At 46.6% G+C, this 11,327-nt stretch overlaps 1 protein-coding gene across 1 annotated transcript; it reads left to right on the forward strand.

Moving 5' to 3' along the window:
• Positions 1 to 218: 218 nt before the first annotated feature.
• On the forward strand, positions 219 to 3,140 carry LOC127327082 (peroxidase 1). Its single transcript, XM_051353865.2, has 3 exons — positions 219 to 568; positions 1,960 to 2,385; positions 2,488 to 3,140. Exons 1-3 carry the CDS (start codon positions 353 to 355, stop codon positions 2,908 to 2,910), a joined length of 1,065 nt encoding a protein of 354 aa, XP_051209825.1. The 5' UTR covers positions 219 to 352; the 3' UTR covers positions 2,911 to 3,140.
• The last annotated feature ends 8,187 nt before the right edge of the window (positions 3,141 to 11,327 follow it).

Here is an 11,327-nt window from a genome sequence, read left to right on the forward strand (position 1 = left end):
TACACAAAATCCAATCCAAAGAAACAAACTGGCAATTACATTTTACTAATCAAAGCTAAAGCGCAGTAAGCAAAGCACACATGCAACCGTATGATCCCGCTAATTGTAAACCGGTGCGGTAGCATGAGTGTCGCTACTTTCGGCAAAGAGGAGCTGCATGAGGCATCACGCTCTACCTGCTCCATGGAACCACCTCAAATACCGTGTTGTCCGTTTATACAAAACCCTACTTGATCTATATAACCGCCTGAGACAGTCCCATGTGATGTGCATCCTCTGTAATTCTAGGAGATCTGGCATTGCGTTGCTCTAGGCTCTAGCCAGAGAAAGCCATTGTCCCGATCAATCGGAGATGGATCGTGTGGTAGCTGCCGTAGTTGCCCTGGTGGTGGTGGTGTGCTTGCGGCTGCCGGCGGTCGCCCACGGGCAGTTGCAGGTGGGGTTCTACAACACGAGCTGCCCCAACGCAGAGTCGCTGGTCCAGCAGGCCGTCGCGAGTGCCTTCGCCAACGACTCCGGCATCGCCGCCGGCCTCATCCGCCTCCATTTCCATGACTGCTTTGTCAGGGTACGTTGTTCTGCACAACTGGTCGATTCTTTATTCCTTGATTTACGTCTCCATTCCAAAGATTTTTTCCCTAGCAACGTAGCTGCAAAGATGAATTTACTTGCCTCAAACTGAAATCAGTACGCGCTAGTGTGGTACCAGTTACAAGCGTGTATGCATGCGTATAACGTCATGTTTCGTGTTAGCTGGAAACTTGGAAATAGAAGGTGAAAGCAAGGCATCCCTTGTTGCCCCTCTCCCCACGAGTCTAACAAAGCAACAACTAAAATAAAGACTGAAAAAAGGTCGATCGTGAAACAAGGCTGCACGTATACTATTTTTCCTTCTGAATATAGATTTGAGATTTCGGATGGTCATTTTCAAAAAAAAAAAAAAGAGATTTTGGATGGTCACCACAGCACGTAGTCACGTGGGTGAGACTTGAGAGACAGCCATACAGATGCACTACAATGCGCTAAAAAGAGAACTATGCAATGCACATCATCACATGTGAATCTAGATAGATGTCACGATAGAGAGCAGATGCCACTTTCAAATATCTTCTCACTAGATAGATTTACATCGAAAGTTTAAATAGATCACCCCCGCTAACCTATACACTTTTAACCGAATAATAGCCTGCCAAATCACGCTAAAACGCTAAATTAGGCCAAACAGTAGCGATATTTTTTGCTTCAATATTTCTAGATCGATTTAAATTTAACAGTTGGACATTTTTATGTTGTATGCACTTCGCACTACTTTAATCACTACAATCATCATGGTTGTTCAGTAGATTTTGTATCATTAAATTATAAAATTTATTGTCATATTAGATTATATGAATTTATATCGGACTTCTAATTTTTCTAGAGTTTTATTGTTTTTTTAGAAAAAAAAACGCTAAATAGGTTAGTGCCGCGCGCTATAGCTTTGATATAGCTTCTTAGCTGCTACAAAATGCCGCAGCAAAGAAGGTACATCGCGCCATTTTAAACTTTGTTTACATCATGGTTATGCACATGAAAATTAGGCACACATGGTGTGCAGTTGAACATATTTTTCCCGTCTTACATACGAGGAATTACACATATAAATTGACTAAAAACTAGCCGTATTCTTCAAATATCGCCCACCGGTATATCATGCCAGTGCTGCTACAGTTTGTGACCTATCGTAAAAATCACAACAAAAAAACTGAGAAGATAAATCACAAAAGTGAATCTTGGTTGCGTATTGTGTTTTCACGTCTGGTGCCACGGTGAGTCGCATTTTATTTGTTCACAATGGGAGCATCGTCCAGACTCCAGCCTATGCATTGAAGCCCTGCGCATAGCCTTGACGGTGAGTGACTCGCATAGCAAACTGCAAATTAACTGAGCTGGCTATTCGCGTTTACTCTGCTCGTCCAGGGCTGCGACGCCTCCGTGCTGCTGGTGTCCGCCAACGGCACGGCTGAGCGCGACGCGCCGCCGAACAAGCCCAGCCTCCGGGGCTTCGAGGTGATCGACGCCGCCAAGGCCGCCGTGGAGAAGAGCTGCGCGCGCACCGTGTCCTGCGCCGACATCGTGGCGTTCGCCGCCCGCGACAGCATCAACCTCACCGGTCAGGCCTCGTACCAGGTCCCCTCGGGCCGGCGCGACGGCAACGTCTCCCTCGACCAGGACGCCCGCGACAACCTGCCGCCGCCCACGTTCACCGCGCAGCAGCTCGTGGACCGCTTCGCCAACAAGACCCTCACCGCCGAGGAGATGGTCATCCTCTCCGGCGCCCACACCGTCGGCCGCTCCTTCTGCTCCTCCTTTCTCCCCCGCATCTGGAACAACACCACCGCCATCGTACGCTCCTCCTCTCCGATTCCCATTACGCACACGCAAGCATTTTTCTGTCCATGACCATGAGACCTAATAAGTGCCGCCGTGCGTACCGTGTGCGTGCAGGTGGACGCGGGGCTGAGCCCGGCGTACGCGACGCTGCTGCAGACGCTGTGCCCGTCGACCCCGAACGCGAACACGACGACGGCGATCGACCCCAGCACGCCCGCCGTGCTGGACAACAACTACTACAAGCTCCTGTCCCTCAACCTGGGCCTCTTCTTCTCCGACAACCAGCTGCGGACCAACGCCACGCTCAACACGTCCGTGAACAGCTTCTCGGCGAACGAGACGCTCTGGAAGGAGAAGTTCGTCGCCGCCATGGTGAAGATGGGGAACATCGAGGTGCTCACAGGCACCCAGGGCCAGATCCGGCTCAACTGCAGCGTCGTCAACAACGGGTCGACCTCGGTGGCGGCCCCGGGGATTGCGATGGCGCACCTCTACCCGGGATCCACCGCCTCCATCGATAATATCGCGACGAGCTGATGACATACTTAAGTTTTCATATCAGGATCGACTACGTACGTGTGCACCACGCCACCACTGGAAGAACATTAGTAAGTTAGGCGAAGATTGCTACGTATGCGTTTCATGTTTGTATGTCCGTGCGGTGCATGCATGATGCCTGTGTGTGTGTAACCCTTTTGATGGTGGCGATCGAGGGTGTGCTTCTGTTGTTCGCAAACGTGAATAAAACGAAGGTTTTGTTTTTCTTCTTCCTGCAACCTTTTCCTCGCAAGGGACGAAAGGTGACTGCTGCTTTGTTAGGATTCATCCACGGATCAATCACATGAAACTAGATGAACACACGCATAAAAAATTATCGTCAAAGGCGTGTATCGTGCTTTGTCTTTATTTTCTGTTTTCTCAACTCACAATTACAAACTCATGCAGCCTCATGTATAAATACACGGCCAACCGACTCAACGCACTAAACCTAATCTTACATAAACTCTACTTGGATGCGGACACGGCAACACCTGCCATCTAACTTGACTACGACTCAGCTAGCTGCTAATACGATTTCAATACGATTCCTATCCTGACTTTTTTTTTTGAACACGGGCGTAGAAGCATCGTTAATTCCAAGCGGTGGGTGTACAATAGGTTACAAAGGACCCCATGAAAAAGAGAAATAACACATAGGTCCCTAGTAAATGCAGAAGCCTGGGGTGGCGCCGTCCTCGCCCCGTGCGCCTCAGGAGGAGGAGCAGGACTGGTTGGGGAGGAGCCCCAGCCGGTCCCCTTCGAGGCGCCGCAGCCGATCCCCGGCGCCCTCCTCGCCCATGGGGGTTTCGGCGGCGCGGTCGGGTTCGGTGCAGGGGGCTTCATCGCCATCTACCCCTGCATCGAAATCTTCTTCACCAGCGTCAGGACGGTCTTCTTCACCACGCTTGTCTCCGCCTCCGCCGGTTGCCCCCGTCTTGCATCCTCCTCCCACTATTCCTCCACCAGTTGCGCAGCCGCCGGTGAGGAGGAGTGGGAGGTTTGCTACGACGGAGGATGGCGTGGAGGCTACGGATGAAGACGTGATGCAGAGGGCTATGCGACGCAAGGCGGAAAAGAACCTCGACACGGCAGGTACCAGATTTTCATCCAAGTCCTTCACTTCTTTTTCTGATTCGAGAATTTCTTCGAATTTGAGTAGTGTAGGTATATCTTTGGGTAGAGGTTCGGATGAGATCTTAGCTTCAGCTCATGTGTTGAGACAGACGGAGCTTGACCGTTTAACGGTTGCTCCAAATGGATCTACTGAGCTGGCTACTTCCACTGTTGACGATGATGAAGATGATGGCATCCTAGATGGTCATCTTCTCTCGGCTTTAGTTGGGAGTGTGACAGAAGTTGATTTAGACCACTCAGAGCTTAGTTCAGTTTATGACCTCTCTGCCTCTGAACGTGGTTCTAGATCATCGGCTGGAAAGAAATCTCGTAGATATGGCAAAAAATCTAAATCCAAAATAGTTTCTCGATGAATGGCATGTTTCGGAATAGCAGAGATCTTGGTGACTTGGCTAAGCATTCTCACATTGCCGATGGTTGTAGAGATTATGATTTAGATTTCATTGCTATATCGGAGACGGGTAGGCGAAATTTCACACAAAGTTTTCTCGACCGATTGTCAGGCGGAATCGCCCACCCCGTGGTAGATCCGGTGGCATTTTACTTGGCGTCCGTATTGATACCATGACTGTCCTAGCTAGTTCTGATGGAGAGTATCACATTAAGCTCGACATTCAGAATAAAGCAGACGGGTTCAAGTGGAGTCTGGTCGCTGTGTATGGTGCCGCTCAGGATGCTTTTAAGGCTGACTTTTTACGTGAATTGGTAAATCTTACAAAAGATAATCCCTACCCGATTTTAATCGGAGGCGATTTTAATTTGTTGAGATTTCCTCACGAGAAAAGTAAAGGCCACTTTGATGGACATTGGCCTTTTCTATTCAATGCTGTCATTGACAGTCTTGATTTAAGGGAGGTGTTCATGTCTGGTCGACAGTTTACTTGGGCCAACAGCTTGCCTGAACCCACTTACGAGAAACTAGATCGCGTGTTGATGGACACCGAATGGGAAAATAAATACCCTATGGTGTCTGTCCGTGCACTAGAACGTATTGTAAATCTGTCTGACCATGCCCCCATCCTCCTAACCACTGGGGAACCCCGTCCTGTGTGTAAGCGGCCGTTCAAATTTGAACTTGGTTGGCTACATCGGGATGGATTTCATGATATGGTTAAGAAGGTTTGGGAGAGACCGGTCGGTGGCAGCTCTCCAATTCTGAGATGGAACAATAAGATGCGATCACTACGTAAACATCTCTGTGGTTGGGCTGCCCATACGGCTGGTATTCTTAAAAAAGAGAAGGCTCGCTTATCAAAGGTCATTGATGAGCTTGAGGCTTTTGCGGAGGTTAGACCGCTGTCGACGCAGGAGATTGAACTCAAAAATCAATCAAATGCGCAGATGGCGAGTCTTCTTCGTGAGGAGGAACTCAAATGGTACCAGCGATCCAAAGCTCAGTTCATTTTAGAGGGAGATTCAAATACGCGATATTTCCATGCTTTAGCCAATGGGAGACATCGGAAAAAACGTATTCATTCTCTTACTCAAGATGAAGGGGTGATTGAAGGCCATGAGCAGCTCAAATCGTACATTACTAATTATTATAAAGGCTTGTTTGGTCCTCCGGAGGAAAGTACTTTCTCTCTTAATGAGGATTTAACGGCCGATATACCCCAAGTTTCCGTTGAGGAAAATGGTCTACTAACCGCACCTTATACTGAGGAAGAGGTTCAGAAGGCAGTTTTCCAGATGGAATGCAACAAAGCACCGGGTCCTGATGGTTTCCCAGCTGAGTTTTATCAAACTTTCTGGGACACGATTAAATCAGACCTTCTAGATTTGTTCAGTGACCTACACTCTGGACAACTAGAATTATTTCGTCTAAATTTTGGTGAAGTAATCTTGTTACCGAAAGTTAATGAGGCAGAAAGGATTCAACAATATAGACCTATCTGCCTATTAAATGTAAGTTTCAAGATTTTCACGAAAGTGGCCACCATTAGACTTAATACGGTTGCGGATCATGTTGTCCAGCCATCACAGACGGCCTTTATGCAAGGAAGAAATATCCTTGATGGAGTGGCGGTCTTGCATGAGACGGTACATGAGATGCATTCTAAGAAATTAAATGGGGTTATTTTGAAACTAGATTTTGAAAAGGCGTATGATAAAGTTAAGTGGTCGTTTCTACAGCAAACACTCAGGATGAAAGGTTTTTCTCCAGAGTGGCGCGCTCTGATAATTGATTTTGTGTATGGAGGTAGTGTCGCAATCCGGGTCAATGATGATACCGGTCACTATTTCCAAACACGAAAAGGGTTACGCCAAGGGGATCCGTTATCACCGATGTTGTTCAACATTGTAGCGGATATTCTGGCTATACTCATAGAGAGTGATTCCACATCTAGTTGATGGTGGCTTATCTATACTTCAATACGCCGATGATACAATTCTATTTATGGATCATGATCTTGAAAAAGCTCAAAACTTGAAATTAATCTTGGCGGCCTTTGAGCAATTGTCAGGATTGAAAATCAATTTCCATAAGAGTGAATTGTTACGCGGTGATGCCCAAAATGATGTGACTCTGTACACAGAGTTGTTTGGTTGCGGGCAAGGCCAATTTCCGATTCGTTATTTGGGTATTCCGATTCATTATCGGAGACTTACAATCGCGGAATGGAAATTAGTGGAAGAAAGACTACAAAAACGCCTTAGTAGCTGGAAAGGCAAGTTGTTGTCCCTAGGTGGAAGATTGGTACTCATTAATTCGGTACTCACAAACATGGTACTGTATATGTTATCATTTTTCATCCTACCAAAAGGAATTCTGCATAAACTCGATTATTATCGATCCAGATTCTTTTGGCAAGGGGACAGTGAGAAAAAGAAATATCGACTGGTTAAGTGGAGTATAGTTTGTAGTCCCAAAGACCAAGGTGGGCTTGGAGTTCATGATTTGGAAGTCAAGAATTCGGCCCTATTGGGAAAATGGCTGTTTAAGCTCCTCACTGAGGATGAGACTTGGCAAACTATCCTTCGATGAAAGTATATCGGTTCGAAGACATTATCCCAAATGGTTTGGAAACCAGGGGATTCTCACTTCTGGGTCGGGCTAATGGCGACTAAAAATGAATTTTTTCGCCATGGCACTTTCTCAATCAGAAATGGAGCACAAATACGTTTCTGGGAAGATGCTTGGCTTGACAACGCACCCCTAAGTGAACAGTATCCAGCTCTTTATAGGATTGCTCGTCGTCAAGGTGATACCATTGCTACTGTAATGGCTACCTCACCCCCGAATGTGACGTTCAGACGGGTTTTACTTGGACAAAGACTTGCGGCATGGAATACCTTAATTCAACGGCTCGAGGATATTCAATTATCAGACGAACCGGACGAATTTAGATGGAACCTTCATGCCAACGGTGCTTTCTCTGTGAAATCTTTCTACAACGCGATCCTTCTTTCTGATCTACCAGTTGATAATAATAAAAAGATTTGGAAGATGAAGATACCATTAAAAATCAAAATTTTTGGGTGGTATCTTCGTCGAGGGGTAATCCTCACCAAAGACAATCTTGTTAAGCGTAATTGGCATGGGAGTACTCGATGTGTTTTCTGTCAACAGGACGAAACAATCAAGTACTTGTTCTTCCGATGCGGTTCGCGAGATCTATATGGTCAGTCATCCAAGTAGCGTCTACCCTGTATCCTCCGACTAGTGTTGCCAATGTCTTTGGTAATTGGCTCCATGGTGTTGATTCAAGGTTTAAGTTGCTTCTTAGGGTGGGGGCGCTAGCAGTTATCTGGGCGCTTTGGCTATGTAGAAATGACAAGATTTTTAATGATATGAATTGCTCTTTGTTGCAGGTCATCTACATATGTACAGGTATTCTCCGTTCGTGGTTACCTCTTCAGAGAGTGGAGAACCGAGACCTGTTTACGGAGGTCTGTACACGGTTGGAGGCTACGACGAGGGATACTTTTTCCCAACATGGGTGGCAGCATAGTCTACGGATAGATGCCCCACCTACTTCTTAGGCGTTATATGTTTCATCTTGATGTGTATCTCGCCTAGTTTTTGTTTTTATCTTTTTCGAACCTGAGACAACATAAACGGCTGTGTGCATCCTAGTTATGCAGAGGCTGGATGTAATTGCTTATAAAAGTAATGAAAGCATCCTTTATCGAAAAAAAAGTAAATGCAGAAAAGACCTCACTAAGAAAAATAAGACAGCAATCAGGTCCTTCTCTATCCCCACCGGCGAGCAAGAGACCAGAGAGCCGCCGTCGGGCTCCAAGGCGGGGACGGCACCACTTGCTTCGAAGTCGACAAAGAACGCGGCCTCCAATCTCTGAGAGGGCCTCCGATGGAGGTTGAAATATCGCCATGGTTCACTGGCGTAGATAACGGCAAGCAGAATCGCCGCCGATGTGCTGCTCGAACAGATCGCTTCAGAAAATCTCCGGCGCCACTTACGCCACCCACCCATCATGCAAGTTCCCCTGCTTGTCACCACCTTAGCGCTTGGATCCAGGGAAAGCTGCAGAGGAGGCAGAGTCGAAGAAGTAGCAGGGCCTACTCTGCATCGCGACGATGAAATTGACCCGCCATTGGACCCGAAGAACCTGCCACGGACTCGGGGAGACGAGCGTAGATGATGGCGATGCTGGCGGTGAAGGAGATATACCCAAGAGGCAATAATAAAAGTAGTTATTATATATCTTTATGTTTATGATAAATGTTTATATGTCATGCTATAATTGTATTAACCGAAACATTAGTACATGTGTGATATGTAGACGACAAAAAGTCCCTAGTATGCCTCTTAACTAGCTTGTTGATTAATGGATGATTAGTTTCATAATCATGAACATTGGATGTTATTAATAACAAGGTTATGTCATTGTATGAATGATGTAATGGACACACCCAATTAAGCGTAGCATAAGATCACGTCATTAAGTTATTTGCTATAAGCTTTCGATACATAGTTACCTAGTCATTATGACCATGAGATCATGTAAATCACTTATGCCGGAAAGGTACTTTGATTACACCAAACGCCACTGCGTAAATGGGTGGTTATAAAGGTGGGATTAAGTATCCGGAAAGTATGAGTTGAGGCATATGGATCAACAGTGGGATTTGTCCATCCCGATGACGGATAGATATACTCTGGGCCCTCTCGGTGGAATGTCATCTAATGTCTTGCAAGCATATGAATAAGTTCATAAGAGACCACATACCACGGTACGAGTAAAGAGTACTTGTCAGGAGACGAGGTTGAACAAGGTATAGAGTGATACCGACGATCAAACCTCGGACAAGTAAAATATCGCGTGACAAAGGGAATTGGTATCGTATGTGAATGGTTCATTCGATCACTGAAGTCATCGTTGAATATGTGGGAGCCATTATGGATCTCCAGATCCCGCTATTGGTTATTGGTCGGAGTGAGTACTCAAACATGTCCTCATAGTTCGCGAACCGTAGGGTGACACACTTAAGGTTTGATGTTGAAATGGTAGAACTTGAATATGGAATGGAGTTCGAATATTTGTTCGGAGTCCCGGATGAGATCCCGGACATCACGAGGAGTTCCGGAATGGTCCGGAGAATAAGATTCATATATAGGAAGTCATATTCCAAGTTTGGAAATGATCCGGTGCATTTATGGCAGGTTCTAGAAGGTTCTAGAAAAGTCCGGAAGAAATCACCATGGAAAGTAGAGTCCCGGAGGGACTCCACCTTGCATGGCCAGCCAACCCTAAAGGGGAGGAGTCCAAGGTGGACTCCCCAAGGGTGGCCGGCCAACCCCCCTCATGGAAGGGGGGAATCCCACCCCAAGTGGGATTCCCACCTTGGGTAGGTTTCCCTACACATGGAAGGTTTTTGGTTCGGGTCTTATTCGAAGACTTGTAGTCCAACACTTGGGGCTTCCACCTATATAATGAGGGGCATAGGAGAGGGGGCTGACTACCACAAGCCCATAGCTTGGCCGCACCCCTAGGTGGCCGACCACCCCCTCTCCCAAACCCTAGCCGCCCCCTCTCTCCTCCTCTTCTCCCGCACGCTTAGCGAAGCTCCGCCGGAGATCTCCACCGCCACCGCCACCACGCCGTCGTGCTGCCGGATTCAAGGAGGAGCTACTACTTCCGCTGCCCACTGGAACAGGGAGAAGGACGTCGTCTTCATCAACACCGAACGTGTGACCGAGTACGGAGGTGCTGCCCGTTTGTGGCACTGTGATCAAGATCTTCTACGCACTTTTGCAAGCGGCAAGTGATCGTCTACCGCAGCAATAAGAGCCTACTCTTATAGGCTTTGGAAATCTTCAAGGGTTAGTCTTGATCATCCCTTCGTTGCTCCCGTCTTCTAGATTGCATCTTGGCTTGGATTGCGTTCTCGCGGTAGAAATTTTTTTGTTTTCTATGCAACGAATCCCTACAGTGGTATCAGAGCCGTGTCTATGCATAGATGGTTGCACGAGTAGAACACAATGGTTTTGTGGGCGTTGATGCTCTTGTTATCTTTAGTTTGAGTACTTTGCATCTTTGTGGCATAGTGGGATGAAGCGGCTCGGACTAACTTTACATGACCGTGTTCATGAGACTTGTTCCTCGTTCGACATGCAACTTGTATTGCATAAGAGGCTTTGCGGGTGTCTGTCTCTCCTACTATAGTGAAGATTCAATTTACTCTTCTATTGACAACATTAGTATCACCGTTGTGGTTCATGTTCGTAGGTAGATTAGATCTCTCTCGAAAACCCTAAACCACGTAAAATATGCAAACCAAATTAGAGACGTCTAACTTGTTTTTGCAGGGTTTGGTGATGTGATATGGCCATAATGTGATGATGAATATGTATGAGATGATCATTATTGTATTGTGGCAACCGGCAGGAGCCTTATGGTTGTCTTTAAATTTCATGTTGAGTAGTATTTCAAAATAGTTGTAATAGTTGCTACATGAGGTGAACAACCATGAAGACGGCGCCATGGAACTTGACGCTATGCCGACGATGATGGAGATCATGCCCGTTGATGATGGAGATCATGTCCGTGCTTTGGTGATGAAGATCGAAGGCGCAAAGACTAAAGGGCCATATCATATCACATATGAACTGCATGTGATGTTAATCCTTTATGCATCTTATTTTGCTTAGATTGCGACGGTAGCATTATAAGATGATCCCTCACGTTAATATCAAGATAATAAAGTGTTCTCCCCTCGTATGCACCGTTGCATTGTTCGTAGTTTTGAAGCATCTCGTGATGATCGGGTGTGATAAACTCAACATACAACGGGTGTAAGCCATGTTGCACACACG

Source organism: Lolium perenne, chromosome 3, assembly GCF_019359855.2.
Source record: "Lolium perenne isolate Kyuss_39 chromosome 3, Kyuss_2.0, whole genome shotgun sequence".
Taxonomy (NCBI): domain Eukaryota; kingdom Viridiplantae; phylum Streptophyta; class Magnoliopsida; order Poales; family Poaceae; genus Lolium; species Lolium perenne.

Bases quoted from the DNA above. Each gene is read 5' to 3' on its own strand.
- LOC127327082 (XM_051353865.2), top strand. From the start codon at position 353: ATGGATCGTGTGGTAGCTGCCGTAGTTGCCCTGGTGGTGGTGGTGTGC. The intron at 569-1,959 runs GTACGTTGTTCT...CTGCTCGTCCAG, and splicing joins TCCATGACTGCTTTGTCAGG to GGCTGCGACGCCTCCGTGCT. The intron at 2,386-2,487 runs GTACGCTCCTCC...GTGTGCGTGCAG, and splicing joins GGAACAACACCACCGCCATC to GTGGACGCGGGGCTGAGCCC.